The sequence below is a fragment of the Dendrobium catenatum genome, unplaced genomic scaffold (genome assembly GCF_001605985.2).
Source record: "Dendrobium catenatum unplaced genomic scaffold, ASM160598v2 fragScaff_scaffold_1575, whole genome shotgun sequence".
Lineage (NCBI taxonomy): Eukaryota > Viridiplantae > Streptophyta > Magnoliopsida > Asparagales > Orchidaceae > Dendrobium > Dendrobium catenatum.
In genome coordinates, this window is record NW_021320037.1 from 37,368 (window position 1) to 49,134 (window position 11,767).

At 34.4% G+C, this 11,767-nt stretch overlaps 1 protein-coding gene across 1 annotated transcript; it reads left to right on the plus strand.

Moving 5' to 3' along the window:
* The first annotated feature begins 1,446 nt into the window (after window positions 1-1,446).
* LOC110113003 (CCG-binding protein 1) lies at window positions 1,447-6,254 on the plus strand. Its single transcript, XM_020845409.2, has 3 exons — window positions 1,447-1,772; window positions 5,402-5,475; window positions 5,689-6,254. Exons 1-3 carry the CDS (start codon window positions 1,550-1,552, stop codon window positions 5,980-5,982), a joined length of 591 nt encoding a protein of 196 aa, XP_020701068.1. The 5' UTR covers window positions 1,447-1,549; the 3' UTR covers window positions 5,983-6,254.
* The last annotated feature ends 5,513 nt before the right edge of the window (window positions 6,255-11,767 follow it).

Below are 11,767 nucleotides of genomic sequence, written 5' to 3' on the forward strand. Positions count from 1 at the left end.
ACCTCCATACTACTACAGTCTTTCTGACCCCGATCTCCTGCCAACTATGATTTTTCTAACCCTAGTCTCATACATTCTTCAGTACTTCCGACCTTCATCGCCTACTATGGTCCTTCCGACCTCCCTCGCCAGAAAACGGTCTTTCTGACCACCCCACTCTCCTGCTGACTACGGTCCTTCTGATCTCCGTCGCCCACTACGGTCCTTCTGACCTCACTTGCAAGACAACGGTCTTTCTATCCCCAGCCTCTTGCCGACTACGGTCCTTCTGACCTCCCTCATCCACTATGTTCCTTCTGACCTTCCTCGCCAGATAACGGTCATTCTGACCCGTCTCCTGCCGACTACGATCCTTCTGACCTCACTCGTTAGACAATAATCTTTCTGACCCCAGTCTCCTACCGACTACGGTCCTTCTGACATTCGTCGCCTACTATGGTGACCTCCCTCGCAAACTATGGTCTTTCTGACCCCGGTCTTCTGCCGACTACAGTCCTTCCAACTTTCGTCTCCTACTACGGTCTTTCAAACCTTTTTCCTATCGACTATGGTATTGCCAACCAAATAAATATGTCTATGTTGATTATTGTGCTCCCACCATATAATGCGCTCTATATGATATTCATTTGTGACATTAAGCCAAGGCCTTTCCCAAAGAAGGGTCTCATTTGTAATCAACTATAAAGACTAGTAGGTTCTTTCAAACTGGGTCAGACCCTGTGGTTTTTCCCCTTTTCAAGGGTTTCCACGTAAAAACTCTGGTATCTCTTATAAATGTTGCACCCTATCTCTTTCATCTGCTTGTGTGTTGGATCTTCGTATAACACTAAGACGTTAAACTATATAACTTTCTACCGCCATGAATATTCCATGACGCAACAATTATTAATATATATATATATATATATATATATATATATATATATATATAAGCATAAATTCGAATTAAATCCAACTCGAGACATCAGGTGGCTCGAGGTGGACCGCACTAGGCTTGAGGCAAAACACGATTACGCATGCTGACTCCTATGCATAATGCGGGACTCGGTCAGATGGCGTGGAGGTAGACGACACGCACGGTCGCTGAAGGCGAACAACGCAGAAGGCGGATCGAACTGCCAAGGACCGCAAGCCGACTCAAACTTATTTACGGTGGGACTAATTCAAATTCGAGCTCACTTTTAAGCTTGACTCGAGCTCGAGCTCGAGCTCAAATTCAAGAGGGCTTTTCAACTGAAGAGCCGAACTCGACTAGTCTACAACTCCACCCTCCTCTGCTCCCAAATCCGACCCAAATACAACCCGATACTAATCATCAGATACTTTCAGTTGGCTGGGCTGCAGATATTTCAGATCGGTCGCTTTCTAGCCCACATCTCCCTTCTTATCCACTCCTCAAAATTTGTCTCGTCCGCGCTTTCTCTAAATAAAATAAAGACTACCGTTTCCTTCCGTTCCTCATCATAAATTACCAGAGACCAAAGGTAGAATATCTTTCATTTTCTTCATCTCCAAGATAAACCTCTAGAAAACCCAATTGATCTCCGAAATGCTTCGATGTCTCGCATCTCCGCCGTCTCCATCGGCACTTTTGTTGGAGTCTGCTGCCGGCGATGTCTCTCGTAGCCGTCCGGGGAGGCCGATGGTGGCGTGTTGCAGCGGGCAGAGGAGCAGCGCCTCAATCCCTAAGCTTGAGCCTTTCAGCCGGAGCAGGATCGACCGGAGGCTGAAGGACCCTCCCTTCTTGCAGAAGTCTGAGGACGAGCTCACTGGTTCACCTTTCGCTCACGAAATCATATTATTTTATTTATTCTTTTTGTGGTCTTTTTTCCTGTCTTTCTATGAAATGAATTCTGTCTTCCTTTCTTTGTTTTTTCTGTCTTTACTAATCCTTGAGATGTTAAATATTTTAAATTGATTGGCTGAATAGATTATATAAATATAATAAAATTTTCTGAAACTTTTTTGATGCAAGTTTACGGATTTCAGGGACCTTGAATGTTTGATGATGCAAATTTGGATGCCAGATCTTGTAAATTGTAGGTAAACATAATTATGAATGGCAGAGTAATACTACAATTAAGCGTATGATTTGTGCAGTCAGTTTTATTTTGAGACCATTGAAATGATTTATTGACGAGGAAAATTCTTGTATGGAATCACTGGCGTTGGTAAAGACACCTGGAGGGGTTTGCTAGTGAGGAGAAAAAATACAGAGGGGATTGTAACTTTTCATGCGGCTTGGATAGATCCCATAAATCCACTATGAGCAGTGTTGGGGAGAGATGAGGAGTAGTAAACACCACAACGATGAAACAGACAAGAAAGTAAAAGCATTGTAAAAATAAAGGACACCAATTAACGTGGAAAAACTCAAAATAGGGAAAAAACTACGGAGCCACACTACACCAATAAATCCACTATGAAAATTGGGAGAAATAAGTTAAGATCTCACGGAGCCACACTACATCAAGAAATTCACTATAAAAATTCGAAGAAAATAAACCCAAGGGACGTAACCCTTTAGAAAAACGAGAAAGAAAATCGTCCAGTCCGTCTCGCAACACTACAACGCTCAAAATTCTGTCTTGCACCGCTACAGCGCTATATTTATACTGCTACGGTGCTCTGCTCTCTATCGTTCAGCGCAGGGTGCTTGGGTACACAGCGCCGTGCGTTGTACAGGGAAAAAAATTTAGATTCCACACCTAACAAGCATATCTCAATAATTTATGATTTATGGCTGAAATTGGGAACTTAATGAACCCGCTTAAGATCATTTGGCTTGGCTTGACCTAAATCCTGCCAAAATGAAGGCTGAATCCATAAACAATAAATATTGGCAAGTTTTAGATTTCTTATAGGGAAAGAAGTGATTTTTAGGTTTTTAATATGCTTATTCTGATCAAGAGCTTTGTTTTCTATTTCAGTATTGATATCTTCGCTAGCAAAACCTACATATGAACTGCCTCTGAAAGCTTTAATAGGTCCATGAATTATTTCTGTAGTTTCTATATGGCTAATCTCATATGAATTGCCTCTCAAATGATTTAATAGATCTATGAATTATTTCTGTAGTTTCTTTATGGCGTATCTAAATAATTATGGATTTTGTCGGACGTGAGGTTTGAATAATGGTGTTCTTTTAAGATTCATTCCAATAATGTGTTTAACGTGATTTTTTCATGTTCCTTACAAACTAGGGTAATTTGTTTAATTTTCTTCTATTTTGTGTAGGGAGAATAAGGAGGATCTACATATGATATTTATTGATTTAGAGAAAGCTTATGATAATGTTCCAAGAGAAGTGTTATGGAGAGTTTTAAAAAAGAAAGTGGTTAATAATGCTTATACTCAAGTCATTGAGGATTGTATGCATGAGCTATTACTTGTGTTCAAGCACAAGGAGGTTGGACCAAATATTATACTATTTCAGTTAGATTACATCAAGGATCATCTTTAAGCCCCAATCTTTTTTCTTTAGTCATGGATGTTTTTACTAGACATTTGCAAGAGGATGTATCCCGGTGCATACTTTTTGTTGATGATATTCTTCTTGTTGATAAGACTAGAGACGGAGTTGAAGGTAAACTTGAATTATGGAGGTCAATCTTAGAGTCTAAAGATGTTTGTTTGAGTAGATCTCAAACCGAATACATGGAGTGTAATTTTAGTAGTAATAGATCTTATGTGGGATTGTGACTTTGGGCGATCAAGTCATTAATAAGAGTACACGTTTTATATATCTTGAGTCTGTTCAGAGTGATGATAAAATAGATGGGATATTATTAGTATGTGGGCTCCGAAAATTTCCAATTTTAGGGATGTGTGATCCCAGGGGAATTTTTAGAAGGCAGATTGGGTTTGTAGATAAGACACTACCCAGAGATTTCACCCTCATTTGGTGAGGACTTTTTGATCTGAGTTCTGGTTTCCTATAGGCGCAAGCCCCTATAGTTAATTACCCCTCCCAATAATAGGAGAGAACTTTCGATTAAGGCTAGTCGTTAAAGGAGGTCGAATAGGTTATAAACCTATCGTATAATAGCAATAAATTTAGGGTTTGATTACTATCGTGAGTGAGGCGGTGAGCGAATCGTCGTGAGGTGGGACCGACAGAGGCGATTGTGTCGTTTGGGTATGTCGGTCGGAGGAGCGGTTTGTCCGATCTGGCGTGCAGCAGTTACAGTCAACATAGTACAATTAAAGTTAGATGGTTGAAGTGGAGAAATGCATCGGGTCTGTTGTGTGATAGAAAAGTACCCCTCAAACTTAAGGAAAAATTCTATAAGTTGGTTATGAGACTTGTAATGCTTTATGGTGCAGAATGTTAGTCATTAAAAGAGAAACATACAATTAGTTAATTGTTGCAGAGATGAGAATGCTGAGGTGGATGAGTGGCTTTACTTTTAGAGGTAGAATGTGAAATGAGCATGTACATGAAAAGGCTGGATTAGCTCTAGTGGCAAATAAGATTAGAGAGAGTCACCTTAGATGATTTTGGTCACATAAAATGTCGGCCATTTGAAGACCTAGTTAGGAGAGTAGATGTATTAGATTTGGCCAATGTTAAGAGGTAGAGGTAGATCTAAAAATCTTGGTTAAAAAAGATTAGAAATGACCACTTTTTATTAGATTTAAATGAGAATTTGACTCTTAATAGGACACAATGAAGAAAAAGAATTAATGTATTTGACCCCACATAGTTGGATACTTGATGTTGTTGTTGTTGTTGTTTAATCTTCTTTGTTTTCGGGTCATTCTTCCATGCCCTAGAAATAATGTGTTTGTTTAAAATTTTGGTGAAAACAAGCAATAGATAATCCTTGAAGGGATTAGATGGTTAATAATCATAATCCCCAAAATTTGGAGAAATGATCAGAATGTTATTCTAAGGGTGCATTTTGTTGCCTGTAAGTAGAGAACTTGTCTTACATTAGAAAAAAAAAATTATCATGGTGTTTTGATATCATTGTTGTCAAGATGGGCCTTGCCTTGAAATCACTACATTTATTTTGATGTTAGTGTCATGCATGAAAACTTTATATTGCACACATCTAATAATAAATTTAATGATTTTCAAATCTATCCTAATCAAAATTTTTATTATGATATCCTTACAAAATTTTTTTTTTCCTTTGCAGAATTGTAAAATTTACTAGAGTTTCTTTTAATTAGATGCATTTCAAATTTGGATGCTTTTAAATTCTATAAATTTCTACAAATGTAATCGCTACTCCTTCAAACACGAAATGCATAAAATTGAAACACAAATAGGTTGAATGTTCATCTTTCTGTCTTCATTGTGTAGTTATATTCTCAAGCCTTCTATTTTTCTGAATGTTTATTTTCTTATCTAAATTGTAGTCACCCATTTTCTGCAAACTTTTTCCATTTCCAGTTTACTGCTCAACTCTAGAGGGGGACAAAGCCTACAGCTGCTGGATGGCTTACTTTGAACTGAAAGATCTTCAAGTATGTTTCATATGAAGGCTTCATTTGGTATGGCTTTTCTCTTGCTTTCTAAAATAGCTTTCTAGTACAAAAATTTCTTGAATTTGAATTTTTTTGTACTAAAAAAGCTGTTTTAGAAAACAGTACGAAAGTTGCCCCAAACGAAGCCGAAATCTCTCAGTCATGATAACAGTGCTATTTTGTAATTTGTAAACTTTATTTGAATAAGCACAGGAGGAAATGCCAAGAGAGCAAGTGGAGAAGTTTGTAAGGCAGGCTGGGGGCGTAAAATCTCTTATTGGCTGCTTGCATGGGCTAACTGCAATGCTAAAGAAGGATTCTAAAGACCAGAAAAAATATGTTGCAGGAAACTCTAAGGCAGAGAAGAAGGAAACAGCCTTCCATGTACCAGATGGGATCCCCAAGACTAAGCAGGAGCTGGAGGAAGAAGAGAATGGGAAAATGGCAGATTCATCGTTCACAAGGCTTCTAAGGAGCATGGCAAGGGCACCTGCTTGGTATTCTTGAGCTCCAGATCATGAAACTGGTTGAATTTGTGTTTCAGAGAGATGAACTATTAAAGCTTTGTTGTAAATAGGAATGATAAGGCTCTTACATGTTGTTTGGTTGGTTTGTGCTATAAAAATGGCTTTTGTGAGTGGAGATGGAGGGGTAAGTGTGAGCAATGTTGATGGTGGTTGATATTTTTCAAATGATGTGGAACTATAGATCTTGGTCTCCCCTTGCTTTCGTCTTCCTCACGTTTTCTATACAGTTGTATTAAGATTTTGTTTGAGACAGTTTTTTTATCATTTTTTTTAAATAGTCTTTTAGAAAGCAATCAGAAAGCTGTTCAAAATTAAAGATTTGTTTGGGACAACTTTTTTGCTACTTTATATATCTGCTTTTTAGTATAAAAATTTTCAATCTAAGAAAATTTTGTACTAGAAAGTTGTTTTTGAGAAAAAAGTAAAGAATTCGTCCCAAGCAAAGTCTAAGTCTTCATTGAAACAAGTAAAGAAGGCAAACAATTATAGGATTTTATTAGATCTTTGTATGAGCACAACAATTTATATGATTCTGAGTTCTTAAGAACTCTACATCCATAAGACAACCTCGATTGTAATTCTTATATTAATATTTGTGAATGACATATGCAAATGATTTTAATTAGAAAAATTAAGAATGAAACTTTTCAATATGAAAGCAAACAAAAAACTCTAAACCGTAATTTGCAAATCTTTTTTCAAAAACCTTTAGAAAGAAAGATATATCAATGATTCAAACTTATAGCCAACATTGCAAAGATATAGAACTTACAGAGAACTTGAACAAGAAAAATTGAAAGGACCAAGCAAACCAGTCATGTCGACTTCTTCTTCTTCCTTGAAACAAACCCTAGAAAGAGAGAAATAAGAGAAAATTCTTCTCTATTTCACATAAAATTTATCTTCTCTTTCGATCGAGAAACAAGAGCCCGCAAGAACAAGCCCTCGGTTCTTCTCTCCAACCTAATTCCCTTCAGTCCTGTCCTCCAACCGACCGCCTTATAATGGATAATTTGTGCATGTTGCTCTTATAGTAAGCAAGAAAGATTCCCTTGTTGCAATAATATCCTCATTTCTTCCTCCAATTAGGTACATCTCAAGATGGTTTGATAATAATCACATTTAAATCTATAATTTTAGGTTTCATTTTGAATGATCTTTTTACTGCTTCTTAAAATAGTTTTTTAGTATAAAAATTTTAATTCTTGAATTAAAAAGCTGCTTTAAGGCTTTGTTCGGGACGGCTTTCTTCATCCTTCTTAAAGCGGCTTTTCAGTACAAAAATTTAATTTTTTTTACCTAATCGCTTTAAGAAGCAGGAAGAACGCTGTCCAAACAAAATCTTTGTTGCAGTCCATAAATTTTGGCTTTATTGGGTGAGACCGTTAAGCATTTTCTTCATTGTAAAATTATGAGTGCGGTTTAAAAATTAAAACAGTAACAATATTATCCCAAACAAAATCTAATGTTACAACAGAGGAGTTATGATATTCTTTTATAGTATTAAAAAGAACCATTATTCAAAGAAGCAAACTGATAGTTATGAAGTTGGTTGCCATCATTTTTGTTTGTGGAGGCCCTATCCTTAGCTTTTTATGCCATATTTTTCTTTGGCTATTTTTTTTTGGTTCAAGGTGGGACTTTTTGTATCAGGCTTTATTTTGTTATCAATAAAACATCTTTGTTTCTAAATGAGCTCTAACATTATATGATTAGACACTACATTTAATATTTCAGAAAAATGTTCGTTACCAACGAATATTTTGACGGATTTTCAGCAAACTTCCAATGAAACATTTCTAATAGATTTCCGACATATTTTTAAAAGAGGAAATTTTTAGGCTAAGCATCATTAATAGCGTAATTATTTGATTAAGCACGCATAAAAAGTTTTAAAATTAGGCATAATCGCTCGTTCAACTGGGGATTATACATGCATGTGTAAATATCCCATTAAAGGAGCGATTGGCAATGCGAGTATGAATTGCCTGTTAGACGTTCGATTTGATTTTGTCCCGAATCTTTTTGAAATGTGTGCCTGATGCCCTAGCTTCTCCTTTCTGCATTCGTCTCTCCAGATCCCAACCTTACCGTCTTCGCCTCTTCATCGCGTGCAGACAAATTTGTATGGTATAATCTTTATTTTTTTATTGATTTTCTAAGAGGAAGTTTAGATATGCAAAAAATAGATTCCTCATACAATAATGATAAGAAAAACTTGAGAGAAATAGGAGTTTTATGAGAGAGAAAAATAAGGTTAGCTATATCGGAGAGAAGTATAGAGATTTTAATTGATTTTGATGGGAAAGAGGATCATTCACACTTTCAAAGAATTTCCCTTTTAAGGATTCAATATGGATTACTTGATAGAGTATTTTATTTTGAGCAATTTAATTAAAACAATTGAAAGACCAATCTAAAATTTTATAAGCATGGGATATATATTCTAAATCATTTTTATCATGACTTCATAAATTATCTAAATAATTCCAAAAAATATTAAAAACAAAATAGTTAACCTTCTTTAGATTAATTGAATTTAACGATTATCTCGATGAAACGAAATTAGCGTTACCATTATTTTGTAAATCTAGGTATTCAAAATGAGTGTGCGACCACCCTCTTTCATGTTGTTATACGATGGACAGTTATCATTAGATGATAATTTTTCGTATATATATTTGGTGGCAATTGTCGCCCCTTATAAGTTCCATTAAGTCAACTTTGAAGCAGTTAAATGATACGGTTGTTAGAGCGCTAAAGCATGTTGCATGTCATATGATACGATGTGTTGTTGCAGGAGAAGTTCTATCAACGAATAATGACTACAACAATAAAAAAAAATGTTAATTGATATTATGGAAATATTTTAACTCTCATAGTGACATGACAATACAACCTTGCAGAATTGATTTGACAATACAAGTTAGGAAAACTGATTTCATATTACAAATCATATTAACTGATTTGACGATACTAGCCCAGAAAATTAATTTAACAATACAAGCCTACAAAAGTGATTTGATGATAAAAACATGAAACACTGATGTCACATTACAACCCACCTAATTAAAGCTGTATTTTCTTAAAATTAAGCCTAATATAAACTGATATATGATTAATTTTTATTTTTTTGGTAAAACATACTACTTACTACAAATTAGAGAATCAATAATATATATAATTCAAAAAAATTAAGCAAGTGAACTTGTTCATGCATGGCTAATCTCCTATTAAACGGGCGATTATGTCTACTTATAATTTTTTTAATGCATACTTAATCAGATAATTAAGACACTAAGAATGCTTAGTCTAAAAATTTACCCTTTTAAATTTTTTTGAAAAATAATTATATATTTATAATTAAAAAATTAGCTAATTAACTAATTTAAATAAACTAATAATATTAACTAATTTAAATTAAATAATTTATATAAACTAATAATATCAACTAGTTTAAATTAACTAATCCAAATTAATTAATTTAAATTATTAATTTTAATATTTCTACAATTTTTTTTACATGTGAACATTTTTCCGTCAAAAATTCATCGAAAATATATTATTCCGGCGGAAGTTGGCTGGAAAAATCCGTCGAAAATCAGCCATTTTCTTTTGGTTCCCAGATTTGCTTAACATAGAAGCACTCTTAAAATAATCTCCCTTGAAAGTTTATAATCACTAATTCATACTTAAGTTAGAAGCAAGCATTAATAAGCTCTAATTCTATATGATTAAGGACCATTAATTAGTATTATTTATGGGTGATTTTCAACATGAAAATTAGCTATTAATGGAAGACTATGTCAGCCCTGACCTCATATGCAATGACTGAGCCATAATTTAAGATCACCTGAATGATATTTTATGTGCTTAGTTTTTTTTTTATTGATGTTTAGACATCACAGCTAGTAAAGATTATTACGGGCGGAGTTCGGATGTGTGCATAGCAAAAACACAATGATGAATAGTAACTGACCTTTTATTGTGTGCACTCACAAAAATCGGACGGTACTCCCGTCTAGACTTCACACGTAATAATCTATCCACAGCTAAGGGTGCAAGTGAGTGGAACAGGCTTGAGCTTGACTTGTTGACGAGCTCACGAGCTAAGCTTATTGAGTTTTGAGCTCAAGCTTGAGTAAAATTTCGAGCTTGTTGGATTATCGAGCCATTAAACTCTGCCTTATGTTAGCTATTCTTTACATTAATGTTACTGATTTAGGTTTCGTTTGAAGCAACTTTCTTACTATTTTTTTATAGTAGCTTTTAAGTATAAAATTTTTTAGAATTAAAAATTTTTGCACTAAAAAATTATTTTAAAAATAATAAAAAAATTTTGTGCCAAATGAAACCTTAATTCATCTGTTTCATCAATTTGATTGTTTATTTCTAATTTATCTAATTTATCTAATCATGAAATGGGGAAATTATTTTGTGTAGTGTTCGGACTGGAAGAATCATAAGAACATGTGAGTGTACACAGTGTATATACTGATTTGATATATACTATGTACAAATATGTACATACTCACATATCTGAATGGTTCTTCTCGTCCGAACTCATCACAGAATAATTTCTCCATGAAAGATTCAACACTCTTCGGTAGCTTATCTCCTTGAATAAAATAATAGGTAGCATAGATTCATTGACCATTGATTGACTTGATTTTTATTGACCTGCATATTGATAGCATCGCCGTGCTTTGACTTCAGTTGTAGGCTTTGGTGACCTGCTGGGCTTTGTAAGCACATTATATGTGGTTAAAATTTTCAGGTCCGAGCTTGGCAACTGGAATGGAGTTCGATCAGAATGTCAGACGAATCCTTTCACTATTGATTTCTGGGGCATCACAAAAACTATTTTAAAAAACAATAATTTTTTTCCCTAACGAAGCTTAAGACTTTATTTTGGACAACTTTCTTATTACTTTCTAAAGGAGCTTTGCAGTAAAAAAAATTTTGAACTAAAAATTTTTATACTAAAAAGTTATTTTAGAAAATAATAATAAAGTTATCCCAAACAAAGCTTAAAGCTTCTTTAAAAATAATTTTGAACATTTTCAAAATTATTTGATTTATATTTTTAATATTTAGGCTAATTAAAACTTTGTTTGAGACGATTTTCTTACTACTTCTTAATGTTTCTTTTAAATATGAAAAGTTGTTTTAAAAAGCAATAAGAAAGCCGTTCCAAACGAAGCATAAGGTTTCGTTTGGAACGACTTTCTTATTTCTTCTTAAAACAAATTTTTAATTAACAATTTTTAATAAAAATGTTTTAAGAACCAGTAAGAAAGTCATCCCAAACGAAGCTAAAGATAAACTCACACATCACATTTACAAGATTTGAATTCAAGACATCTTGATTAAGAAAAAATTATGACGTGCGGTCATCAGATGTCATTTGAAGGCCAGTATGACGTACTACATCACCAATATGATATATAAGATTACTTTATAGCATTGTATATCAGATGAAGTGGCGCATTCTGATTGGCTTTGAACGGGTATGTGACTGCATGAAATAATCTCTAAAGTTTTCAATCAAGTACATCAATTCTCTCAAAACATAAAAAAGAACAATATTTTGACGTAAGCGCTTGCATCAGCAATGTTCGCTTTTTCCCCACGTGCTCCAAATTAGAAACGTCTGATTAAATTATTTTATATTTATTTTTTGGGTAGCTGAGGGCACGTTAATACTAAAATATTTATACGGTGGATCGAAGTCCCTAGTGACCGTTAACATATATATATATATA

What these genes read in the sequence shown, in the direction of transcription:
- LOC110113003 (XM_020845409.2), top strand. Translation starts at nt 1,550, where the DNA reads ATGCTTCGATGTCTCGCATCTCCGCCGTCTCCATCGGCACTTTTGTTG. An exon ending in GTCTGAGGACGAGCTCACTG is followed by an intron (nt 1,773 to 5,401) that starts GTTCACCTTTCG and finishes TTCCATTTCCAG; the next exon opens with TTTACTGCTCAACTCTAGAG. An exon ending in TTGAACTGAAAGATCTTCAA is followed by an intron (nt 5,476 to 5,688) that starts GTATGTTTCATA and finishes GAATAAGCACAG; the next exon opens with GAGGAAATGCCAAGAGAGCA.